The sequence below is a fragment of the Diabrotica virgifera genome, chromosome 8 (genome assembly GCF_917563875.1).
Source record: "Diabrotica virgifera virgifera chromosome 8, PGI_DIABVI_V3a".
In the NCBI taxonomy this organism is placed as follows: Eukaryota; Metazoa; Arthropoda; class Insecta; order Coleoptera; family Chrysomelidae; genus Diabrotica; species Diabrotica virgifera.
Genome location: NC_065450.1, coordinates 62,841,169 through 62,855,868, shown reverse-complemented (window position 1 = coordinate 62,855,868; position 14,700 = coordinate 62,841,169). Strand labels below are relative to the sequence as shown.

Here is a 14,700-nt window from a genome sequence, read left to right as displayed (position 1 = left end):
AGAAATAGAATAGAAATATGCTTTATTGTCACTGAAAATACAAATTTTATGGACAAAGCTTAATTAAAGTCAGCAAAAAATAAATAAATAATATCTAACAATAACAATAACAAATACAATTTTCTGAAATTTGATAAATCGTCAATATAAAAAAAATATACATAAATACAAAATATAAGTTAATAAAGTAAAGAAAAAAAAAAACAAAATCGACATATTGCAACAATTTATAGAAATTGCAAAGTGAATATACAATAAAGTAAACTATTTATAGACATAGGAACTAATAAGTTTAAGCTGCTGCATGTGACACCCAAGTATAGATAAGTTTGGTTACTTGTACATTACTGTAATTTCTTAGTTAGTCATTAAGAAACTCTTCTACTGAATAATATGGTCTTGTAGATAGATGAGCTTTTGTCATTTTACGGAACTTGGGGAAAGATGTTGCAGATTTGAGTTGTAAAGGAAGATGGTTGTATAGTTTTTTTGCGGAATATAATATAGATTTCTTTACTAACTCAGAGGACGGGATCGGTAAATAGACATCAAAATTTGAATTTCTGGTGGAGTAGTCATGACGAGGCCTTGCTGGAAAGACATGCATGTGTTTACGAATTAAGCAAACAGTTTCTAAAATATATAAAGATGTAAGGGTTAAAATGCCGTGATCTTTGAAGTAACTTCTGCAATGTGTTGTTCTTCTGAGGCCAAACAGATACCTTATTGCTCTTTTTTGTAATTTAAAAATAACATCTAACTGGGCAGCTGTACTAGAACCCCAAAAAGGAAGACCATATCGAAGATGAGACTCGAACAAAGAAAAATATGTTAGTTTAGAAGATGCTAAATTGAGTTCTTTCGAAACAGATCTTATAGCATAGCAGGCTGAGGCGAGTTTCTTACTTAACACATCGATATGAAGGGACCATTTGAGGTTGCTGTCTAAAAAAATACCAAGAAATTTTACAGAATCAACGGTAGAGATCTGGCTGTTATTAACAAGCAGGGGTTGAAGAGCACTTTTATAGGATAATGCTACTGTCTTATCCACGTTAAAAGAGAGTAAATTAGAGTCAGACCAGGTTTTTATCGTAAGCAAATCAGAAGTTATAGTTGCATGAAGAGATGCAATAGTTGAGTTGCTCCAAGTGATACTGGTATCATCAGCAAAAAGAAAAATTTTTCCATCGATTTTTAAGTTAGTGATGTCATTTATAAAGATAAGGAACAGTAGAGGACCCAATACTGAACCTTGTGGTACTCCACATACAATGTTTTTGAGACTAGAGTCAGTATCATTTGCTCTAACTAGTTGTTTCCTATTATTCAAGTAAGACTGGAACCAATTCAAAGGAATACCTCCAATCCCATAGAAATTTAGTTTTTTAATCAAAATGTCGTGATTTACACAATCAAAAGCTTTGGCATAGTCACAGAAAACAGTGGCAGTATAAAGATTATTGTTTAGTGCTTGGTAAACCTCATGAAACACAGAAAACAAGGCATCAGTGGTACATTTATTAGTTAAAAAGCCGAACTGGTTTTGGGATAAGATGTTGTTATCAATGAGAAAGGACATAAGACGGGTTTTTATGAGTCTCTCAATAATTTTTGAAAGTACCGGTAGTAAGGCAATAGGTCTATAGTTGCAAGCATTAGATTTTTCACCACCCTTATGAAGGGGAATAATAATGGCTATCTTTAGGCACTCTGGGAATTTGCCTCTTTCAAAGGAATCATTAATTAGTGAGACGAGGTTTTCCAACACATTTTCTGTGAGATTTGAGAAGATTTTTATGGATAGTCCATCAGTACTACAGGATGATTTGCTTTTGATACTATTGATAGTTTGGATCAGTTCAGATATATCGATTGGTCTTAAAAAGAATGAATTCGAGAACACTCCTGAATTGGGGAGATAGGAAATGGGATCTTTTTGTGGCAAAATAGTAGAAGTTATATTTTTACTCACATTAACGAAATATTCGTTTAGATTTTCCGGGTCTGGAAGGGCAAATGTTTGAACTGCGTGAGTTCTATTTCGAAGATCGTTTATTATGGACCAAGTTTCTTTTGCAACACTTTTAGAGCTTTCCATACGATTTTGATAGTAGGCTTTTTTAGCTGATTTGATGAGTTTTAGATAGGTTACCCTGTACTTGGTGATATATTGAGTGACAGAGACGTTGGTAGCAAATTTCTTGATATACAATAGTGAGCGCATATCAAGAAGAAAAAGCTGGGGTACTTCGGACATGTCGAGACGTCGCAAATATAGATTGCTACAAAATATTATGCAAGGGAAAATAGCAGGCAACCACAATTCAGGACGTAGAGAGACATTATGGTTGAAGGACTTGCGAGATGGATATATGGCATTGATACAGGCATGCTGTTTAGGGTGGCAGTGAATAAAATTAAGAAAGATATGGTGGTACCTAACGTTCTGAAATAACATGGTAGATAAAGATAAAGCATCATGTATGATTCATTGGACAGTGAAGTCGTTAATAAGATTAAATTATGTAAAATACAATGCTTACTTCTAAGTTGCCTGGTAACTTATCTGCTAACTTCTTAGCATATTCGTGGATCTTAGTTTGGTAATAAATATTTGTGGAATGTCCTAATGTATCCATCTGATCCTTCATGGCACTAGTTATTTTCCTTGAAATCAAAATTAAACAGGTTAATGCTTTAATATTTTTTATCCATGGAATATTGCAAAAATTAGAGCAGTCTATTATAAAATATTCCCTTTCCTTTTAATTATAGGGAGCTAAATAAACAATAAAACTGAAAAGAAATTAACTAGAAAGATACCTATTCATAAGAGTCCAAAGCAAGGCTGCTGCATAGCACATATACTCTTCAAAATATATCTAAATGATGTGCTCTCAAAGTGGAGAAAAAAGTGCTGCAATCTGGGCATCCCAATCGAAGACGGGAGATTGTACACAATACACTTCGCTGACGACCAAATCATTCTAGCTTAATACAAGAGCGATATCGAAAATATGCTTAGAAGACTGAAAGAGGAGTACACTAAGTGGGGATTCGCAATTAATATACAAAAAACTGAGTACCTACCTACTTAGTTTCAGAAGAAAAAAACCAAAAAGTCTACAAATTGAAATGGGAAATAAAACCTTCAAAAACTTGGTTCAAATAACATCAAAAGCTGGGATAACAAAAAAATACATTTCGGAATTTACCAAGTAAGTTCAACCACTAGACAGTTACACGGACTATTGTGGAATAATAAAACAAGAGTAAAAAACAAGAAATTGAGGAATGTGAGAAAGGTATGACATTTTCAACACCCATAAGAAGGATAAAGAAATGATTTCAGGAAATCGTAACAAATCAATCGGGATATTAACAAATGCAGATGGTACCACTATAACTGAAACGTAAGACAAATTACGTAGATGGAAAGAATACATTGAACACCTAATTTATGACCATAAAATAGAACAATTAGAAGTTGACGGAGAAACCACGGGACCAGAAATAATGAAAAGGAAGTTATTTATGCCATAAAACACACAAAAGATAGAAAAGCTCCACGACTCGATGAAATACCAACTGAACTATTGAAGATAATTGATGAAGATAATATTGATGTCTTGGTAGACCTTTTTAACTCCATATACAAGACGGGACACATACCCAAAGAATGGCTTCTCTCAACTTTTGTAACGATTCCAAAAATCACAAATGCTAAAGATTGCAATGACTATCGGACAATTGCATTAATGAGCCACACATTGAAAACCTTTCTTAAAATCATACATAACAGAATCCACGTGAAATTAGAACAAGAAATAAGTAATTCACAGATGGGTTTTAGAAAGGGTCTAGGAACTAGAGAAGCATTATTTGGAGTCAATGTTCTGACACAACGATGCCTGGATATGAATCATGACATATATGCTTGCTTCATAGATTTTAAAAAGCTTTTGACAAGAGTTCAACATGAAAAGCTTTTAAGTATTCTTAAGACCAAAAACATAGATAGTAGAAATCTACAAATTATATCGAATCTGTATCAAAATCAGAAAGCAAGAGTAAAAGTCGAAGGAGAACTGACAGAGGAAGTAAGTATACTTAGAGGAGTTTGACAAGGGTGCATACTTTCACCACTCTTATTCAACGTCTACAGTGAAGTGATATTTCAAGAAGCTTTATTGGATATTGTGGAAGGTATTTTGGTCAATGGAAATGGCATTAATAATATTAGATATGCGGACGATACGGTCATATTTGCAAGTGACTTGGAAGATTTACAGTACATAATACAACATGTATACAATGCATGTGAAAGGTACGGACTGCAAATGAATCTCAAGAAAACGAAATCAATGATATTCTCAAAAAAAAACACAAAATAATACAACGATCGAAAGAGTAACAACATATAAATATTTAGGAACGTGGCTAACCGAAGATGGAGATCAAACAAAAGAAATCAGATCTAGAATAGAAATGGTAAGAAACACGTTCATAAAATTGAAGAACTTACTTTGCAACCGTAACCTTAATCTAGAGATCCGCACAAGAATGCTACGTTGTTACGTTTTTTCTACTTTACTATACAGCATGGAAGCGTGAGAATAAAACAGTCTGAAATAAAAAAATTAAACTCCTTTGAGATGTGGTGCTACAGGAGGATCCACAGAATATCGTGGACTGAAAAAGTAACTAATATAGAGGTGTTAAAAAGAATGAAGAAAGAATGCGTGAAGTCATAAAAACTGTTAAAATTAGAAAGATTCAATATCTGGGTCATATAATGAGGGGCGAGAAGTACGTATTACTTAGGTTAATTATGCAAGGGAAGATACAAGGGAAGAGAAACCCAGGACGACGCAATATATCCTGGCTAAGAAATTTGAGAGAGTGGTTCGGTTGAAGCTCATTAGAATTATTCAGAAGTGCGGCTTCTGATTCTGACGGCTTAGACACCATTTGAAAGCTTAACTTAACACTCTTGATTTGGTGTATTTGCGGTTCTCCTGTCTCTTTTTAAACCTTAGATATATACCCCAAAAATATGCCGTTTTGTACCTACCAAGTCCTATAGCTGGCTTATGGGTGGTCAAAAGTCACAAACTACACCGGTTCTGAATCGGCCCTCACCCCCTCTTCAGACACAGAAAAAAAAATTCAGATCGGTTTAACTTTTCCACACACATACATACATACATACATACATACATACATATCCACAAACGTTTTCCCTTTTTTAAATAAAAATTGACTCATATTTCTGAGCTCGGTAACTTTTAAATATAATATAACCTATTTTTAAAATTAGACATGCGTTGGAAAGGTAATGATCAGTACTATTAGAAGCCGCAAAGGTCGGACTTAAATTTTCGAAGTTTTTGGGAGTTTTGGGGACGACAACGAAAAACAGACCCTAAATAGTATGGGCAGTAAAATCCACACCCTTGAATCAAAATGGATGGTTGATATATCGCACCTTGAAAACCATATGGCAATATCTGCAATTTTTTCATGAAATGACCTTTGAATGCAGTCTAATAGGAAAAAAAATCTATTTTTTAATGCTATATAGCAGCGTCTGCAAAAAATTTTAAGTTCGGCACCAGAAAGATACATCCTTATGGCTTTTGTCAAAAATCGATTCTTCTTTTTATACCATCAGGCATTATCTGCAGTAGTTGATGCTCTACGGTTCTAAAATTGGAACAAAACCCCAGATCTATATGGCAATATGTGCAAAATGTGACCCACGCTCGTAAAATGAAAGCAAAATCTACTAAGGAAACATCCTTTGAATGCAACAAAACATAGAGTGCTGCATAGAGATTTGATTGCAACACTGGAAATAAGCGACAAGACTATACCAAACTGATATAGGTACAACGTCGTACTGCAGATGGGTTTATCCCAAAATAAAAGCGAATTATAACCGGCAGACATTATATAAGCGACAGATTATAATATGCAAGACTTTGATTAAGTGTTAACACTAAAAATTTGTAATAAATAAGTACAATCAATAAAAAAAACTGTTATTTTATATGAATTTTCACTGTATCATGTGCGAAAATTGATATATTTTTTAAAACCATATGGCCGTATGTGCTAAAATACCTATTTCCTGGGGGAAATTTTACGTACTTTTTAATTCATATAAAAATATGTAAAATTAAAGACAATTGTGCCAAATACGAGGTTTGCAGCTTAATTTTTGGAATTACAGTAAATAAAATTAACTTTACAAAAACTTAAAATGCTCATAACTCAATATTATGATTTTTGCAGTTACTGCCCTATGGTTTTCAAGGTGCGATATAAGTAGGTGAGTCTTTTCCTGAACTTTAAATGGGAGTTGGTACAATTTTCAATTCCGTCAGATTTAGAAAATCGAACATTTCGTGTATATATATGTAGTGTCGCGTGTAGAGGGGTGTCGGTGTGCGCCACTGGCGAGAACTGCCGTTCTCGGGTAATAACAAAATAAAATAAAAGAGTTTATAAAACAATAAGAGAAAGTATTGGGTTATACAGCGCCGAATTTTGGGAAATAAATCAAAGAAACGAACAAATAAGAAACATAGAAATAAACTACTGGAGACGATGTTGCCGGCTCACTAGACTTGATAGGGTAAGGAACGAAGATATTCGGAGAATAAAAGAAATTGATCTAATAGATATAATACACACAACTGAAGCCAAAAGACTGAACTGGTATAGATACCTGCAGAGAATGGCCGAAAATGCTAAAAAGATAGAAAAATTGACTCCGCCCACTAGAAGAAAACGAGGTAGACCAAGAGGGTCCTGGAGACATCGAAGATGCAATGACCTGCAGAGATTTAAAAATAACGAAGATTGCTTCGCCAGAAAACGCTGTATACACTGTATAATAAAAGAAATAAAAATAATCGATGTATAATAAAAAGTATGGTAAGGTATGGTTGTGAAATGACGAAAAAAGATGAACCACAACTCAGGACAGTGAGAAAAGTATATGACTCGGTGCAAGAGACATATAAATGGAGAATCAGGAGAAACGACGAGGTTAATCAATTGAATGAAGGGTATGATATTGTATGTGGGACATGTTCAGAGACAAGAAGATGCAAAAACAGCAAATAAAATATTACAATTTAAATCGACAGGAAGGAGAAAAAAAAAGGAAGGCTCAGAACAAGATGGTTGGATGACGTGTAAAACGACCTGAAAACCATAAATATAAGAAAATGGAGGAGAAAGACACAAGAGATATCTGAATGGAGGGACAGCCAGACAGCCAAAGGCCCATCCAGGGTTATGATGCCAAAAGAAGAAGAAGAAGATTTTATTACATGATATTAAATAAATGGTACAATCGATTACCGACTAAAATTTTATAGAGGTGTCCCCAATCTAAATGTACCACACTGTTTGTTTGAGTATTCCTGGAAGCATGTTTTAAATTAATATACTCACGGATGACAATGTCCAACAGAAACAGTACAAACTCCTCCATACATATCTAAGTATCTGTTTCCATCGATGTCAAAGAGCCATTGTTTGTAACCTTGGTGTAAGGCAAGGGGTTTAGTATAGTAAGTTGTCAAAGCTGGATTCACGTGAGTCATTCTTATGTTGGTCATTTCATCGTAACCAAGGCCCTATAATAAAAAATAAATAAAATAGGTATTTACTAAATAAAGTTTGCCTGATATTTGGTCCATTACTCTAATAGTAAGTTATCACTAAAGAATACGAGAATATTATCATGAACATACATGAACTCAAAAGTAAAATCCATCAATTAATAGAGAAGGCCTGGCAACAAGAAATAATGCCGAAAAAATTGTGTGGCAGTATTATTTTACCCATACACAAGAAAGGAAAAAAGGAATCATGCATGAATTACAGAGGAATCTCACTAATCACTAATCAACACTACGTATAAAATATTGGCTTCGATATTATTAAAAAGATTAGTACCATACGCTGAAGAAATAGTTGGTGACTGCCAGTGTGGTTTTAGGCCTGGCAGATCGACTATTGATCAAATATTTACAATAAGACAAATGCTTGAAAAGTATTGGGAATATAATCAGGACGTGCATCAGATCTTTATAGACTTCAAACAGGCTTATGATTCAATTAATCGTGCAACATTATGGAAGGCAATGATCGAGCCCGGCGTACCCAAGAAACTAGCTGCGGTAACACAAATGTGTGTAAGTAACTCCTTTGCACAAATTAGAATAGGGGGGAAAATATCAAATGCTTTCTGCGTAAATTTTGGACTGATGAGACAGGGAGATCCGTTGTCCCCATTGTTGTTTAACCTGGTCTTAGAATATGTCATGCGGAAAATATATCACAAAATCAAACCAGACGTAATTGCTCGAGGAACAAAAATCATACTCGCCTTTGCCGATGACGTAGACGCAGTAGCACAATCAACATTAGAAATTAAGGATATTTTCTCGAGCTTTGAAGAAGCTGCATTAAACATCGGTCTAAAAATAAATGAAGACAAAACAAAATACATGGTCGTCTCAAAACAAGAACGACGGCGAATAAGGCAAAACATTACTATAAACGATCACAACTTCCAAGTGGTTAAAGAATTTAAATATCTAGGAGCAACAATCACATATGACAACAAATTAGAGCGAGAAGTTGAAACGCGAATAATGACAGGAAACAGATCTTTCTTTGCAATAAAACATCTAATGAAGTCAAAACTTCTATCACGAGGTGCAAAAATCCAGATATATAAGACCATAATACGACCAGAAGTCGCGTATGGAAGCGAAACATGTACGCTAACAAAAAGAGAAGTAAATAAATTGCTGGTGTGGGAATGTAAAATCCTTCGAATAATATATGGCCCTTGCAGAGACAGCGTGGCAAACGAATGGAGGCGCAGATACAATAACGAGTAGGGATTGCAATCCAGCAGCATTTTCAATCTGCTTTTCAGCTGGATTTTTGCAAGATTGGCCTAATATAAATCCAGCGCGGATCCAACAAAATGTGGAATCAAAATAAAAACACGATTGTAATGTTTTTTGTCTGTATTCTAAATTTCTCAACAACAGAAACAAGAATTATTTAGATTTTTGGAAATGAGACATATTAAAAAGTGAGACTTAAAAAAAACATATTTTATCTATCTAGGGAAGTGCAATTAGAACGAAAACATGCACTGTTTCGTAAAAATTCAAACAAGCTTATATTTTTCTAAGACTTTTTTTGTTAGTTTATATACTTATTAAAGTAAAAAGTTCTACTCGCAGATTTGGCCGATAATTGTTTAATAATTAACAATACCAATTGTTTTGTATAAATAATTTTAAAAATATCGTTAAATTCATCATTTTACTTTTATCAAATATGTTTCTATTTTGTTTTTGATTATGTTGAATCCGAATATGGCATTACAATTTGAAAATCCTTATACAGAAGCTCTTATACAGTATGTTTGCATAGCTAGGAACCACATGGAAAACTTTTTTATTATCAATTTTAAGAAAAAAAGTTATTCCTCATAAAATATTCTGGATAGTCAAAAATCTAAAACTCAACCACCAGATATCAAATTTTATCAATTTTATACGAGCTATGTCAAAAATATGAATTTCTTTAAATAGTAAATTACCTTTTTATTCCAGAATATCAAAAAAATGCTATTATGAAAAGTTGTTTGAAATTAAAAACTATGTTTTAATATACAATTACATTATTCTAATTGAAAAAATAAAAAAATATAAAAAAAAAATTTTAAGCAACGCTTTTCTTTAGTTACGACTGACTAAAATTAAAAATGTTATAAAAAAATCAACTAAAAAGCAAAAAATAAAAAAAAATTTAAAAAATCTAACACATTTGTCAAAGAAAAGCGTGGCGTGTCTTCATCGAATAAACGGTTTTCGCCCCACGCTTTTCTTTAACGAATGTTTTAGATTTTTAATTTTTTTTAATTTTTTGCTTTTTAGTTGATTTTTCTATAACATTTTTAATTTTATTCACTCGTAACTAAAGAAAAGCGTTGCTTAAAAATTTTTTTTCATATTTTTTTATTTTTTACTTTTTAGTCTTACACTTTTTAAACATTAAAATATATCGTCATGTTTCTTAAAATATGTATAAAACATTTGATGTAACATATTTCTGAGCATGAAAAGTAGTCGGAATCGGCAAAAAATTTGAAACTTTATTGTTAATTTATGAAGCATAACGTAAACAATTAACGTAAAAAGTGAAATTATGTATAGTTCATATCATTAGCTACAATCCGTAAAAGTTTCAAGTTTTTACATTGTAAAAAACAAGAGAATTTAAGTATTTTCCATTAAAATCGTTTTTTTTTTATTTAAACAATTAATAAACATAAAATTTTTTTTATTGATTATTCGTGTATTGTTCCCGCGAATGCATATGTCTGCAAATTTTCATTCATTTGCATTGGAGAAAAGGCACTCAAATTAACGTCTAAAGATTTGACGCAAACTATTGAACTAAATAAAAGCGTTTCAAAAATTCATTTTTTTCTCAAATTACAGATACCCATCATCATTTTATTAAAATTATTGTAACTATTTTATTATCAATTTTACGAAGAAAAGTTATTCTTCATAAAAAATGCTCTACCTGGTCTAAAGTCTATGATACATCCATCAGATATCAAAATTTTTCAGTTTTATACGAGTTACGTAAAAAATATGAATTTTTCTTAAGAGTCAAGTACCTTTATTATTCACAATATTTTAATTAGAAGGATGTAGTTGAACACTGAAACATATTTTTTAATTCTAAACAACTTTTCTCTATAACAATTTTCGTTATTTTGAAATATAAAGGTACTTTACTCTTGAGTGAAATTCATATTTTTTGACATACCTCGTATAAAATTAATAAAATTTTATATTTGATGGTTGCATCTTAGATTATATACGATGCAGATTATTTTATAAAGAATAACTTTTTTTAGTAAGACTGATAATAAAAAAGTTATCAATAGGTTAAAAGTTACACAGACATACTGTATAAGAGCTAAAAAAAATTTTTTGTTGAACATTTATTATTGTTGTAGCTTATTATTAAATGTATTTTAGATAAGTTTTACAGAAAAAAGTTTTGATCACTTTGTATAAACATTTTTTTAGCTGGTAATTTTCGGTTTTTGTATTACATTCTTGTTATCTTTCTTAATTTTCTCAAAAAGAAATAGTTTATTTCATTTCTAAAGTAAAATAATTTAGTACATTTTAAAGACTACATCCTGAGCTTTAAAAAAGTACCTATAAAACTGTAATAGATTTGTTGAAAATTGAGTAATACCGTCTTAAATTGGTGTTAATTCTGTAAAACTATGAAGTTTTCAAAAATTACATTTTTTGAGACGTCGTATCATTTGAATTAAATTTTTGAGATTTTTTTGAATGAAACACCGTTTAGTATTATGATTGAAAGGTAAGTTGTGCAAAATTGAGAGTTGCATAAGAAAAATTGTAGTAGTTACACATTTTTAAATCATTTTTAAACAAAATTCATGTAAGTCTCATTTTCAGCCCACACCGTACTTATGCCCATACATTTTGTTTCTTTTTATTATAACTCTAAGATAACTTAATTATTCCTCTTTCATGTTCAATTTGTAAAATTTCATTTGATCGAGTAGTTCAAGAATTACATTAAAATAACTCAACCGTGCACTTCGCCGTACGCTAGTTTTCAGTGCGCCAATGTTTGTGAGAAGAGTGACTTTAGCGTTATAAATTAAAAAAATTATAGAAGCTACAGATTTAATTTTAGAAAAACCTTTATATAAGGTTTTTTTTTGTAAAATTTTCTGAATTTTTCAATGCCAAAGTCAGTTTTTTTCAAAAATTTATATTTTCGGTTAAACAGTAATTTAAAAAAACATCTATTTTCGCAGTTCATTTGTTTAATAAAAAATGAAGCACCCACTCCTCAAGTAGAACTTTTTGATATGTTGTTTATTAAACATTTCTTAATGAAATTACAAAAAGTTCTATCTTGTTTGATTTTTCCGAAGTGAAAATCTATATGCACTCCCCTAATCGTCTAACCTACACAACCTTCGCACAGAACTACACATATAGTCGGTTGCGGAGAAAGCTCTTTCGGCCTCTATGCTGGTCGGTTTTAAGGTCATCAAATAGTCATAGACCATGGACAAATGATCGCCTTTCACTTCTTCTCTCTCATAAACTGACATTTTTTAAAGGACGAGTTTTTTTTATTATAAAAGATTTCGATTTCTCGTTTCAACTCAATCTCAAGATCTTGTTCCAAATTAAAAGTCGCGGACTCGGAATTAGTTGGCCTATCTTTTTCCATTATGTCCTCTTGCACTGGTTCCACAATCACTTGTTTATTTATACGACTCCAATATTTCATCTCTTGTCGCATTGCATTCTTTTTCGGCATGGGGAAATAACCAGGATTGTTTAGTCCTTAGTCATACTTGTTTGGATTTTGTAAGTAAATTTCAGAGAGGCGCCGTTCTGCGATTCTGTCGCGTAATGCTTCCGATGGATCGGCACTAAGGCTAGAGTCCTGGCTATTTAGTTTGTCTACAACCTTTAGTTTGACAATTTTCATTGTTGTGTCGGCCGTTATCGAAGTGGACTCTCTTCTGCAAAGAGCTTTTACAGCCAGTTTCATCGGTTAAAGAGTCGCGATCAATTCATTGATTATTGACCACTCGCCAGCAGAGAATATTATCGCAGAATCAATGTCTATCAATGCTATATCAGTGCAGACTTTTAGGCTCTAGACACTTTCCAGCATACTGAGCTACTGCTAGAGCAATAGAATGGCAAGTTGCCGACTCATGGCTTTGAATAAAGAAGCTAAAGAAGACATTAAGTAACTTATTTCGAATTTGACACGTTTGTGAATCCGCGTTGCTGAATCCAGCACGGTTTGCTGGATCCAACATGTAAAAAAAGCGCTGGATCGCAATTGCAATCTCTAATAACGAGCTAGAGTCTCTGTTCGGAAAAGAAAATCTAGTCAGATATATAATGGCCAATAAACTGAGAGGGACAGGACATGTGTCGCTTATAAACAATGTGTTCTGGGAAAGGCCAGATGGAGGAAGGTCTGTAGGGCGGCCTAGAAAAAGGTGGAAAGATGCAGTCAAGAAGATCTAGAGGAAATGGGAGTGTGACAATTGGAATTAGTGGCACAGGACCGACAAACATGGAAGGCAATATTAAACGCGGCAAAGACTCACGAAGAGTTGTAGCGCCATTGATGATGATGATGATCATACGAGAATATATATTTTTGTGGTACGAGAATGTATATACCTACTTGGGGCAAGTAATAAAAGCGAGCAGAAAAAATCAAACAGAAGAAATTAAAAAAAGCATAAGATTGGCATGGGCGGACTTTGGCAAATTGAGCTGCATCCTAAAGAATAAGAAATATGCGCAATATTTTAAGTCTAAAGTCTTCAACCAGTGTGTGCTACCAGTAATCACGTATGAAGCGCAAACTTTGACACTAACCAAGAATAATATGGATAAACTTATAAAAACACAGAGAGCAATGGAAAGACAGACGTTTCAAATACACTTGAAGGACAAAAACGAAATAAGTGGATTCAAAATATTACAAAGTTGAAGGATATAAGAGAAAAAGTAGCCGAATCTAAATGGAAATTTGCGGAGCACAACATCAGACTCAGAGACGATAGGTGGGACAAGAAAATACTACACTGGAGACTATACGAATACAAAAGGAGTAAAGGAAGACCATAAATGAGGATGGGGTTGATGACTTGAAGAGGCAAGCCGGTCCCAGATGGATGAACATAGCTCAGGACAGACACAAATGGAGACAAGAAGAGGAGGCCTACGTCCTAAAATGGATAACATGGGCTACATAGATAGATATCAAGCTGGGCTAGTAATCAAGAGAAATAACGTAGATGGGAGGAGCTGGGTCATACAGAATAACCCCAACAACTACTAGAGAAGTTGTAACATGGATAAAAGAAAATATAAACCCCAGATTAAAAAAAAATGCTTCTAGATCGTAAATTTATTACATACCTTGTACGGTTTAGGTTTAAAATCACATTTTGGTAATTCTGGTTTCGTGGAATAACATCGAACACATCGTGCTAACAGCTTCATGTTAACGTAGTAATATCTAGTAACTTAATTATAAAACAGGACACCATAAACAAAATTAAAATTATCAAACAATGCTCATGTTTAATATGTATATCTACTACAAGTTACAGTTCAAGTGCAAGGAAAAGAATATATTAGGTTAAATTTTAGTAAAGAAAAGAACATAAATCTGCTTATTACTTAGTAGGGGAAAGTGGGTATCGTAGTAATATGCTATAAACTAAAATTGCTTAGTTTGTTCCAGTGTCTTTATTCAATGGTGGTCTTTATTAATTCATCATCATCAACCCGTACGCGTTCACTGCTGGACATAGGTCTCCCTCAGCTCTTTCCAGCTGTCTTTGTTTTGTGCGGCTTGCATCCAGTTACCGATAACATGCTTCAGAGCGTCGGTTCAACTGGTTGGTGGTCGTCCTCTGCTCCGTAGTGCTTCTTCTCGTGGCCTCCACTGGCCTCCACTCGACAACACGTTTTGTCCATCGGTTGTCTGACAATCTGGCGACGTGTCCTGTCCAAATACACTTTAGCGACGCGATTTTCT

The 14,700-nt window shown here is 33.1% G+C and overlaps 1 protein-coding gene across 1 annotated transcript in view; it reads right to left on the bottom strand.

Annotated features, from left to right (window-relative positions):
- Positions 1-14,294, bottom strand: part of LOC126890078 (alanine--glyoxylate aminotransferase 2, mitochondrial) — a 32,645-nt gene extending 18,351 nt beyond the window's left edge. Inside the window, exons 1-3 of the mRNA XM_050658908.1 lie at positions 14,076-14,294; positions 7,471-7,655; positions 2,547-2,670 (exon numbers count right to left, since the gene is read on the bottom strand). Coding sequence (XP_050514865.1) covers positions 2,547-2,670; positions 7,471-7,655; positions 14,076-14,159 — 393 coding nt within the window. The 5' untranslated portion in view covers positions 14,160-14,294. The remainder of the gene's footprint in view (positions 1-2,546; positions 2,671-7,470; positions 7,656-14,075) is intronic.
- Positions 14,295-14,700: the final 406 nt, after the last annotated feature.